The 11,052-nt window shown below is 38.4% G+C and overlaps 1 protein-coding gene across 3 annotated transcripts; it reads right to left on the reverse strand.

Moving 5' to 3' along the window:
* Nucleotides 1–2,480: 2,480 nt before the first annotated feature.
* On the reverse strand, nucleotides 2,481–10,206 carry LOC107303725. 3 transcript variants are annotated; one of them, XM_040522253.1, is made up of 11 exons: nucleotides 6,999–7,013; nucleotides 6,575–6,883; nucleotides 6,385–6,505; nucleotides 5,470–6,294; nucleotides 5,217–5,372; nucleotides 4,946–5,141; nucleotides 4,452–4,820; nucleotides 4,255–4,368; nucleotides 3,763–4,101; nucleotides 3,573–3,671; nucleotides 2,481–3,021 (listed from the first exon to the last, which is right to left on the reverse strand). In XM_040522253.1, exons 5-11 carry the CDS (start codon nucleotides 5,369–5,371, stop codon nucleotides 2,866–2,868), a joined length of 1,428 nt encoding a protein of 475 aa, XP_040378187.1. In that variant the 5' UTR covers nucleotide 5,372; nucleotides 5,470–6,294; nucleotides 6,385–6,505; nucleotides 6,575–6,883; nucleotides 6,999–7,013; the 3' UTR covers nucleotides 2,481–2,865. The 3 variants fall into 3 exon arrangements, with proteins under 3 accessions (XP_040378187.1, XP_015689722.2, XP_040378188.1); XM_015834236.2 differs by lacking the exons at nucleotides 5,470–6,294; nucleotides 6,385–6,505; nucleotides 6,575–6,883; nucleotides 6,999–7,013 and adding exons at nucleotides 9,559–9,667; nucleotides 9,847–10,206; XM_040522254.1 differs by lacking the exons at nucleotides 5,470–6,294; nucleotides 6,385–6,505; nucleotides 6,575–6,883; nucleotides 6,999–7,013 and having other exon boundaries at nucleotides 4,946–5,109; nucleotides 5,217–5,279.
* Nucleotides 10,207–11,052: the final 846 nt, after the last annotated feature.

The following is an 11,052-nucleotide window of genomic DNA, read 5'->3' on the forward strand; positions in this document are numbered from 1 at the left end:
AGCCTAAGCCTAAGCCTAAGCCTAGCAGCAAGCTCCCGTCGCGTTCTCCTCTCTCTCTCTCCTGCGCACTGTAGCACGCTCCTCGATCTATCGCTACCCCCCGCCTAGCCAGCCAGCTACTGCTACAGCTTCCTCTCTCCTCTGTGTGGAGGAGGTGGATGGGGGTGAGGTGATTGACGCGCGGTGAGTTCAGCAGTACACCAGAGGCGCAAAAACAAAGCGCGAATTGGATCGAAATCAGCGGCGTGCAAAACGCGCGCGAGCCATCAGCCATCAGCGGAAGGAAGCCGATCGATCGATACGGTAAAGAAGATCTTCGCGCGCAGGAGAACGAACACGGCAGTAAAGATGGCGCCATCGATCGATCGAGCTGCGCGGCCTGCAGGTGGGCGGGAGTGGCAGGGAGTGGGCGACGCGTGTCGACGCGGGTGGCGCTGGCCGCGCAACCGACAAGGCTTGCTAGGGCTTGGTAGCCAGGCGGCCAGGGGGGCTTCCCGCTTTCTTCATGCTCTGACACTTCTCTTCTTTTCATCTCTTCCTTTCTTTTTCTTTTCTTCCCCTGATCTCGCATCAGTCTGATGGAGTGATGCTACAGTGGACAGTCAATTCGGGATTTGTTTTTACGCTGGGGAAAAAAAATGAAGTGGGGAAAAAATATGGGAGGATCGGATCGATCGGATCGGAGTAGGAGAAGATGTTTTCATGGGGTTCAGAGTTCAGACAGTTGGGGAGTCTTGCAGGTTTTGAGTATATATAAATGCAGTAGTAGTAGCAGTACGAACTACGAAGGAATCTTTTTGGGCTGGAAAGGGAAAGAGCAGGATTAGCTATTTTCCTCGATCTGTATGTCATCACACGTTCCAAACGTTGGGTTATTTCCGCTAGTTCTTTGCTTTCTCCGAGGAAAACGAATTGTCAGGTCCTTCAGTTCTTGGCCATGGCCGCCACAACCAGGTTGCATAGGATACGATGCGTATTTTGTTAATTTCTTATGTGTAACAACCTGCACGGGCGTACTAGTGTCGTGATTAATTCCATATATTGACATTAATTGTGTTTTTGCTTAAGTTGGAGCAGTATATTCTATAGCTTCTGAAATCTGGTTCAGTTGCTGTTATGTTATTTGTATGAAACTGTACTTTTTTTTTGGGTGTGTTTCCTCATAGAGATATATGCATGATTATCAAGTAATGTCGTATCGTCAATTTATTGCAATTGCGCATATATGTGTGGCCCTAAATAGCCAAATATGCAGTGTTGTCACCCCTGTAGCCCTGTAGGGGAGGTGGCACACCAAATTTGTAGTTTCAGATATTATTTGAAACGATATTCACTCCCTGTTCCTTGACCAAGGGGACCCATATGAATATGGAAAAGCACAGTTGGTACATTCCTGCTACATATATATACACATTTGAGCACAAACTTTGGTATTGCCCTTTGGCAATACTGTACCTGTCAGCAATGCAAACATGGTTCGCTTTTCTCAGATAAGTTAGTGGGGGAAGTAAATTGAACGTCATCGTAAAGAGCTATCAATCTGAGGTGTGCCTACAACATCAAATTCTATTAATTAATCATCCACACGACTTTGGATCCATTTAAACAGCTAAACAAATTTGGTGTAATAAAAGTAGTGTTTGCATGCTAGCTCTAATTTAAAATATTTAAACATATATCTGAATTTTTTTTATCAGATTATTGCCATAGATTATCTACTTGATTGTATGAATACATTATTTTTCTAATACAGAAAATTAACAGATAGCTTAGCAGAAAAATGCATTATCAATATAATCATATAGCACATAATCCGCAAGAAAAAATCCAGTGAAGTAGATGAAAAAAAATGGCCTTAAAGTTTGTTTTGCTTTTGGATTTCTATACTACACAAGTAGAAATGGTTAAAAAAAACAACTAAACCAATCGGGCGAAAACTTGGCAGTGCTTTTTTTTTTAATTACAATGCACAAGAGCACATACCACGTACTACACATACATACGCTACATTATCTAAAAAAGTTAGGTACATACGTACGCTACAAATTATGTGTGCAAGTCTCTCCTCTTGAACGATATGCGTCTATATTTACAAAGAAAATAAATCCACGCATGAACAGACACTACTAAAAAATCAAGAGTTTCCCAAGTGACATATACTCTAGGGAATAAGAAAAAAACCATAGGATAATATTCCCCTTCTTATTATGCTAGGGAATTACATCTAGGGAAAGTCTTGTGGGGGAAAGAAGTGTTTCCCTAGAGTCCTCTTTTCAAACTCAAGGGGACAAATTCTTTCCCTATGGTTACAGGGGCTAGGGAACTAAAACTCAGGTTTCCTACATGGCATTTGGTTGCCAACATGGAAAGTACATAGCCCTAGGGTTTGTAGTTTAATCTACACCCTAGGAAAACATTTCCTGTGGATATTTCATAATTTCTCTATTACTAGTATAATAGCATGTCCGTGCATACTAAAAGTGGTATTTTATTAATAATGAAATTAATGCACACATATGTAAAAACATGTTAGATCAATTAGCCATACGACACTCAAGTCCAAATTCAGTAATGTCACTGGGTTTGATAGTCTCAACTAATTTATCCTATTACATGTATAGAATTTACTCCTATGCAACATTTTTATGTTGGCTACAATCCAGCAAAAGATCATCATGTAGCGTAGATTCATTCCTTGCATTAGCTAGACTTGCTAAAGCAGAATGCTTGTCCACAAGGGACCAAAAGAATAATAATCATTACCTGCATTAGCTAGAGTTGCTAAAGCAGAGTAATTGTCTACAAGGGACCAAAAAAATACTAATTAAGTAGCTAACAAGTTTTAATATTTTAAAGGAGACTAAATCAGAAGGGGTCAATTTCATCATCCAAATTTGGAGAGGAACTTTCTGCTTCGTTGCACATTGCACTTAAGTAGCCTCCGAACATTCCTTCAGCAACCACATTGAATGCACTCTCTTGGTTTTTCAGTTCAACAAGGGCAATCATGTTATGATCATGCTGTAAAATAGGTCCATTGCAAAATTAGTAATTTGCAGGCCATGTTCTAAATAAGAAAAATTCAATCAGAAGATAATAACATAATAAATATATTGGTTCAATCATATAATTGTTTTACAGAGAAAATTTTCAACTACATCATAATCAGCTAGTGACAATGCAAAGTTAAACAAATCATAATATACATAGGACAATAACATGATAATTTAACCTAAACAATTGTTCACCTGAATAAAAATGTTTTTTGTTACACCTTTTTAACATGCAAAATATGAAATAAGTCTTGTTCATGGCAAGCAATTATCTCATGCAAATTATTTGCATAGCATTTTATAATTTCAGCTAAATTCAGATAAAACCATTGTATTAGGATAACTGTATGGGAAAATGTCTTGGCCACAACTAAGTTTCAGTTAAAGTGTTGCATGATTGGAAGTAGGAAGTAGCTATTATTAATACCAAAACAGACACTTATGAATAAAGAACACCGATAGCCTGAATGCATCAATGCATCAAAAAAAATAAAAATGTGTACCAAGAACTGCACATACAAGAATAGGAGATTCATTGTGAGAGCCTGGAGGAGATGGTGGTGGAGGAAATCGAGGTGGAATTTCATTAGCAGGAACACCTTGGTTGGTAGCAAGAGTCTAAAAACAATAAGTGTGTGTAAACACAATATATTTATTTAGGATAAACCTGAATAAAATTAGTATTGTGAGTAGAGGTAGAGTACTGCACCACAAGAAGCTTATGCATGCCATTGCAATGATCATACAAGCCTAAACCCCATGATAAGACACTCTTAGCATGATCCTCTGTTCTCCGAATCTTTTCAGACTGCCTTCTTTTCTCATTTTCATCTTGTTCTTGACAAAGACGCTTACGAACAACGGAGGAAGCTCTACCAACTCTAACCTCATCAATAGCCTCTTTATCATTAATAAGCCCATTAAATGTTGCCCATCTACCATGTCCCTTCCTGGCAGAGCAATTGTATAGAGCTTGAGGATCAACAGGATTATTCTTCCAATTGTATCCTTTCCCACGTAATCTAGCAACATTTGTTCTATAATCCTTCTACAAAACAAAATTCAATAAATTTGTATGATTGCCCATATAAATGATAAATCATGTTAAAATGCATGATCTCCAACAATAACAAATGTATGTTCATATACATCACAGTAAATAAGTTAGTGCACATGATAAATCAGATAAACAAGCAAGTACCAGACACTCGGTGGCTTCCTCAGTGTTCAGTTCATCAGGGTTATTTGGATCGGCCCCTCTATGTGTGTAGACCCACGCCTCAATCTTACTTATGTCCCGCCCTTCTCTCATAGACTGTGAAATTAACCAGAAAAATGTTTAAATTGCTATCTTTTGGAGTTTATGTAACGAAAACAAGTTAAGATTAAACATTTCACCATTTTTTGTCTTATTATCGCAATGGAGTTAGAACCACCCTTATGAGGCTTATATTTTGAGTTGGTTCTATTGGCACGACTTTTCTCTGATTTTTTAATCCAGGAAGGATCACACCATTCATCAACTAGAACAGCCCAAGCCTCCTGAGTGCACCATTTAGGTTTTTGTGCTATGTACTCATTTCTTAGTAGATAACAGTGCCCAGCAGCCTTGTCTGATATCTTTTTTTGTTTTTCAACTTTGCGACAGTGGTCTATTATGGCATTGATCCTAGCATAGTACATGACACTTGTGATGAGAACCTTGCAGCACCTTCCAACATGTTGTCTTGCAGCTTCTGCATATTGAGGTTCACACCTAAACCTTAGCTGTGCACAAAAGAGGTAAATTAGGTTCACAGTATCTTATATAACTATCATATGAAATTAAAAAATGTGTGCAGAAACATAGAAACAATGGAAAAAGAATATATAATAGGTGAATTTTATTTTACCCAGAAATTATCTTCAACTTCATTGGCAACAGAACGGCCACTTGTGTCCTTTTGAGCTTCATAATGCAGCCATTTCTTTGCCACCAATGTTTTTCCTTTGTAGTTAACAATTCCAGGATGATATTCCCTTAGGAGACATGACAATACACTTGCTGGCTTCCGGCCTTTATGTAATATAGAGAGTTCAATCCAGTGGCTAGAAGGAAGCAATATATGTTTAGTATATAAATAAGTATTGTATGGGATTCAAGTGGTGGAGAAAAAGACTTACGTATTGCCATCAGGTTCAATCAATGGGCGATCTTTCTCATTAGGAATAGCAGGTGGAAGTTCAGAAGGACCCCGTAAGTAACCCTCATCCTCAATAAGATTCTCAATAGCTACTGAGTTCTCGATAGGACGGCATTGCCTTCTTCCAAGTGTCATCCTACAAATAATAAATATATGGGAATTAGACAATATTGTAAATTGCAAAGTTATAAATAAGGAAAGGGAGGATTGTTTGGTGAATTGAATGCACTCACAATATATATTTATAATACCAATACTAAAATATAAAATTACAAATCATCAATGTCTTCTTGGTAATTTTCAACATATATTTCAGGACATGATTCTGTATCAGACATGTTTTCTTCGTCTTCATCAGATGGATGATCATGCCCTATACTACCAGAATGTTCTTGATTCGTTAGGACAAACAAATCATCTGGGTCATCAACCTCATCTGAACCTCGAGGTGCAATGTTATCAAGGCCAAATCTTAGTTGTACAAATAAGTCACCTTGCAGACCATCTTCTTGAAAGACATCTATAGTTGTTTGAGGTGCATCACTGTAATCATCCATTGAGGGAGTTGGTACACTACCTAGAGGTGCCACCTTGTAGGCAACCCACCATGCATTAAGAGTTTCATCAGAAGTGCATGCATATGGAACATAATAAACTTGGGTTACTTGGTTAGCAAGAACAAAAGGCTCATTGGTAGGATTGGATGATGCATGTGCTACCTCGACTAATCCAAATCTGTTCAAGTGTCTCACTCCATCAGTTGGGTGGAACCAATGGCACTCAAACAACACAAGAGCAAACTCATTATCACCATCAAATTTGAGCTCTATAATGTCCTTGATAAAACCATAATACTCAAGCTCATCATTAGTAATATCGTCAACTCCCATAGCAAGTACCCCGGTATTAATAGTAGCAAGCTTCCCCCTAGATTTTTCATACTTCTCAGATCGAAATCTGTACCCATTAACTTCATACATGTCATATGACTTAACTTTTAAGCTACATCCTCGTGAAATGTGGCGCAATTCATTACATATGCTTGCATCCTTGATGCACTGCAATTCATAAACACATGATTAGATCCAAATTTGTTTTGAGAAAACTTGGTGCAGGCACTGATTACTAGCACATATGGTTTCACATACCAAAGTTTTGAACCAATCCAGCAAGCTGGGTTTATTATTACCACCTCCATCTCGCCTTAATCTATCTAATTCCTTTTGATTTGGTGGTCTCGAGCGCCTCCATTGTTCACGTTCAAATTTTCTACATATTTTATATAATCATATGAGTACTTAAGAACTTAGCCGTTAATAGTAGATTTAGACAACTTACTTCATAATCTCATCCATTTCAACCATGTTTGTCAAAATATATATCATTGCTGTCTTGTATTCTTCCATAGTTAACACTCTAGATATCCCTCTTCCAACCTTCCATCCCCTAACTTGGAATAAGCTTAGGCTACTTGTGCTCATAACAGAATGTTGAGCATAGCGGTGAGGTCGATTTCGTGAGTTAGATATAGTTTCAGGAAGGTACAGGGAAGTGAAGCTTGAAATTTCGTCAACAAGATAGGACTCAACAATTGATCCTTCAACACGTGCCTTATTGCGAACTTTTTGTCTAACCTTTTTTATGAACCTACATTAACAAGTCTGTCAGACCATCGACCTAACTGAAACAAATTATTCCTTATAACAGTAATGATAATAATAAGTAATAGGAATGGATAGAATTCAAAGACTGAGCTATATACCTCTCATAATTATACATCCAACGATATTGAACAGGACTCCAATTCTTGCTTGATAAGGAAGGTGTATCATTAGATGTTCCATTGGATTAAAGAACCCTGGGGGAAAATTTTTCTCTAATTTGCAAATTATGACAGGAATGTCTGCCTCCAATTTCAGCATCTGGACAGGATCTATTTCTTTGGAACAAAGCAATCTATAAAATAACTTAGCTCGGCTAATACCTCCCAAACATCATTATGTACAAACCCTCGAAGCATAACAGGCAATAGCCGCTCAAGAAATATATGGTAGTCATGACTTTTGAGACCATGTATTTTTAATTGCTCAATGTTAACCCCTCTCCTTATGTTGGCTGCATACCCATCTGGAAATTTGAGCTCCATAAACCATTTCATTACATCCTTCTTTTGGGCCCTTGTTAAGCAAAATGATGCAATAGGCTTCTCCCACTTGTTATTTGGTTTTTCTACAAGGTTTAGATGACTTCTATTGCATATTTCAGCTTGGTCAAGGCGAGCTTTGATATTGTCCTTAGTCTTATTGGGAATATCAAGGCATGTATTAAAAATTGCTTCAGCAACATTTTTCTCATTATGCATGACGTCGATGTTATGTCGAAGCAAAAGTTTAGGGAAATATGGCAGCTCCTACAAGATAGGAATGTGTGTCCAATTGTGTGTCTCGCCATAACCCACAAATGAGTTATCTTTGATATTATTCATATATGCTAGCACCTCTTCCCCATTTAACCTATGTGGAGGCATGTCATGCACTGTTGTCTCTTTTCGAAATGTATTATGCTGCTCCCTAAACTCATGGTCAAGGGGAAGAAATCTTCTATGACAATCAAACCAGCTATACTTGTGCCCTTTGTCTAGCCAAATTGTATGAATATCCCCCATACATTCTTGACAAGCCAAGCTACCATGTGTAGACCATCCAGAAAACATGCCTAATGCAGGATGGTCATGTACAGAGAAAAAATAGGTCACCCTCATGTTGAAATTTTGCTTGAGAGAGCTATCATAAGTCTGTACCCCTTGCCATGCCTCCTTTAACTCATCAACTAGTGGTCCCATGAAAACGTTCATGTTCTTGCCAGGATGCTTTGGTCCAGGGATCACTAGACTAAGAAATATATTTTCTGGTTTTAAACAGAGAGACGGAGGTAAGTTCAAAGGTGCCACAAAAACTGGCCAACAAGAATATTGTGTAGCTCCAAAACTAAATGGATTGAAGCCATCTGTAGCTAATACAACACGAACATTACGTACATCCATTGCAAAGTTAGCAAAGATCTTATCAAATTCTTTCCATGCCTCACCATCAAATGGATGCACCATAAGTCCTGGATTAACGCGTTTCCCTTCCTTATGAAACTGCATATGCTTTGCAGTTTCCGGCTCCATGTACATCCTTTGCAATCTTGGTATAAATGGGAGGTAACGTAAAACTTTTCGTGGAATTGGTTTATGCTTTCTACCTGTGTTTTCCTCTTGAACAATTTCATACCGAGGTTCCCCACAGAAATCACAGTACTCTTTGTCACTGTTCTCCTTATAGTACAGCATACAATTATTATAGCAAGCATCAATCTTCACATATGGCATTTTGAGTCCTTTTAAAAGACACATACACTCATATAATGTAGATGGCATGATATGTCCTTGTGGCAGAACATCTCCAAACAAGCTAAGTATATTATTTATGCATTTTGCAGATAGATTATGCTGTGACTTAATGCCCATCAAACGTGTTACTGCAGTTAAACGTGATACTAAAGTTAAATTGTGAACCGGATCTTGTGCGGCTGACAACATGGAATAGAACGCTTTGGCATCTGCAGTGGGCTCCTCATCTATATTATCAATATGAACTGCATCCCCAAAGTCACCCAACATGCCATCTAAGCGGTCAGCGGCACTATAAGTCTCCTCTATTCTAGACACCCCAACATGTCTTTCCCCATGTTCAGTCCATCTAAAATAGCCAGGCATGAACCCCCATTGACAAAGATGAGTGGTCATTAAATTTTTTGTTCGCCTGACTCCATTGCGACATTTTGAGCAAGGACAGGGAATTCCAAACTTAGCATTACGAACACCTTGAAAAGCATGAGCCAAAAAATTATTTGTGTTGCGCATCCACTCCTGAGAGTGTCGTCCGTCATCACTCCACCCACTATACATCCAACTGCGCTCTTCTTCTAGTGACATGGTTAATCTTCTTAATTAATCTGAAACAATTTTTTTCATGGTTGTTAATGCTTTTAACTATTAAAAGTTTACTGTATGGCATTAGATAGGTAACGTATTTTTCAACTTTGCACTAAAAAGAGAATAGTCTCACTCTATGATATTATAGCATGTGCATATCATCATTTATATCTTAACTAGCTAGAGCAGAACAATTCACTCCTAATAACCATACCAGTCCGTCAGTCCCTAAGAATAATAAGTTGATTGTTCATCCATAAAAAATAATCACAACAAATATACGAGAAAAGAATTGCATGTCATGCAAACATATATTGGTGAATTGATGAATAAATGTACTTACTTCCTCCTTGTCTAGATTAAACTGTAAATGATTATTGATACCACTGCCTTTCGTTCTCTCGTCCCAAATAAGTGCAGAAGCTTTTCAGTGTATGTCTATTTGTTCCACTCTAAAGCAAGGAAACAGAAGAGTTACAACCCATTTAAGTCCAATGCAGATACATACAAGGTTTTTTTTTAGACATTTGCTAAAGTATAGATCTAGCCCAAGTAAAAGGCAGCCAAAAGACCAAATATAGAAGGAAATAAAATTCTTTAAAGAAATTATGACAGAGAGCAAATAACAAACCAAAGAGAAGAGAGCAGAAGAGCCTTGGGCCAGCAGTAGGATTCACTCGATGGAGTGAAACGTAATCTGGATGCAGCAGAGAATCAACAGCTTGATTAACAGGAGGACCCGTGAATTTTCAGAGCTAGTAGATCACAAGCTAGTAGATGGAGAGGGGATTTTTGGAGGATTAGATCTGCTCAAATGGGGGCCAACAGAGAGACATCTTTGACTGATTTGGGTGGATCTGAGGCAGGAGATTTCGATTTTGTGGGTGTGAAGGTTAGATTGCTTGACTACTGCTGGATCTGTGGAGGATTGAGCTTGCTTTTCTTTGAGTTGGGGGGAAAATGACTGGGAGTGCTTCAGGAGGTAAAAGAAGAACAGTATCCGGAACGAGCGAGATTTCTTTTTAAGACCCAACCAGTGCGCTTTTGGGTTGCCGCCAAGCGAAAAAAATGGCGATAAGAGCTGAAACATTGGCGCTATTTTTTCCCACCAACTAAAAAAATGGCACATATAGCTTTGGCTAGCTCCATTTGGGACAGCAGTGCCACTGTAGCATCTATGTGGCATACCATGTGTTTTTTTACTGTTTAGTTCCCTAGGGATAAAAATAAAATGTAGGGGAAGCATTGCTCCCTAGATTTTGATATGTATACACTAGAGAATTATTTTTATCCCTTGGGTTGATTAACACATAGTAGGGAACACTTTTAACTAAGGGAAACTCTTGATTTCTAGTAGTGAGAAGTCATGCATTATACCTTGGGAAGTTAGGAGTATCTAGCAAAATGAAAGACGGTGAGTTTTTAGCCAACGGAAGGACAGAAAGCGGCACTGTGCCTAGGACAGTACTGTTCTGCAGGGGGGCACGCAACAAATGACATTTGCTGGCAATGCATCTACCCACCAATCATGGCATCATGCCAAGAGAACCATGAACTACATTGGCATGTATATCTTGTTCCCTTCTCATGCATCCAATGTACTATAATTGTTCTTTAGGACTTAAAGGTTGTGTTCGTTTGGAGGGGAAGATGGGTTAGTTATCCGGCGCGGAAAACGTAGTAATAGATTATTACATAATTAATTAATTATTAAAAGAATATAAAATAGATTAATATGATTTTTTAAAACAACTTTCCTATAGAAAATTTTCGCAAAAAATACACCGTTTAGCAATTTGGGAAACGTGCACGCGAAAAAAGAGGGAGTTAGATATCT

Source organism: Oryza brachyantha, chromosome 3 (assembly GCF_000231095.2).
Source record: "Oryza brachyantha chromosome 3, ObraRS2, whole genome shotgun sequence".
NCBI lineage: Eukaryota > Viridiplantae > Streptophyta > Magnoliopsida > Poales > Poaceae > Oryza > Oryza brachyantha.

Coding starts and splice junctions, on each gene's coding strand:
- LOC107303725 (XM_015834236.2), bottom strand. CDS start 5,371: ATGACACTTGGAAGAAGGCAATGCCGTCCTATCGAGAACTCAGTAGCT. Junction 5,142..5,216: donor ATTGAACCTGATGGCAATAC/GTAAGTCTTTTT, acceptor GCTTCCTTCTAG/CCACTGGATTGAACTCTCTA. Junction 3,022..3,572: donor ACAATGAATCTCCTATTCTT/GTATGTGCAGTT, acceptor CCTATTTTACAG/CATGATCATAACATGATTGC.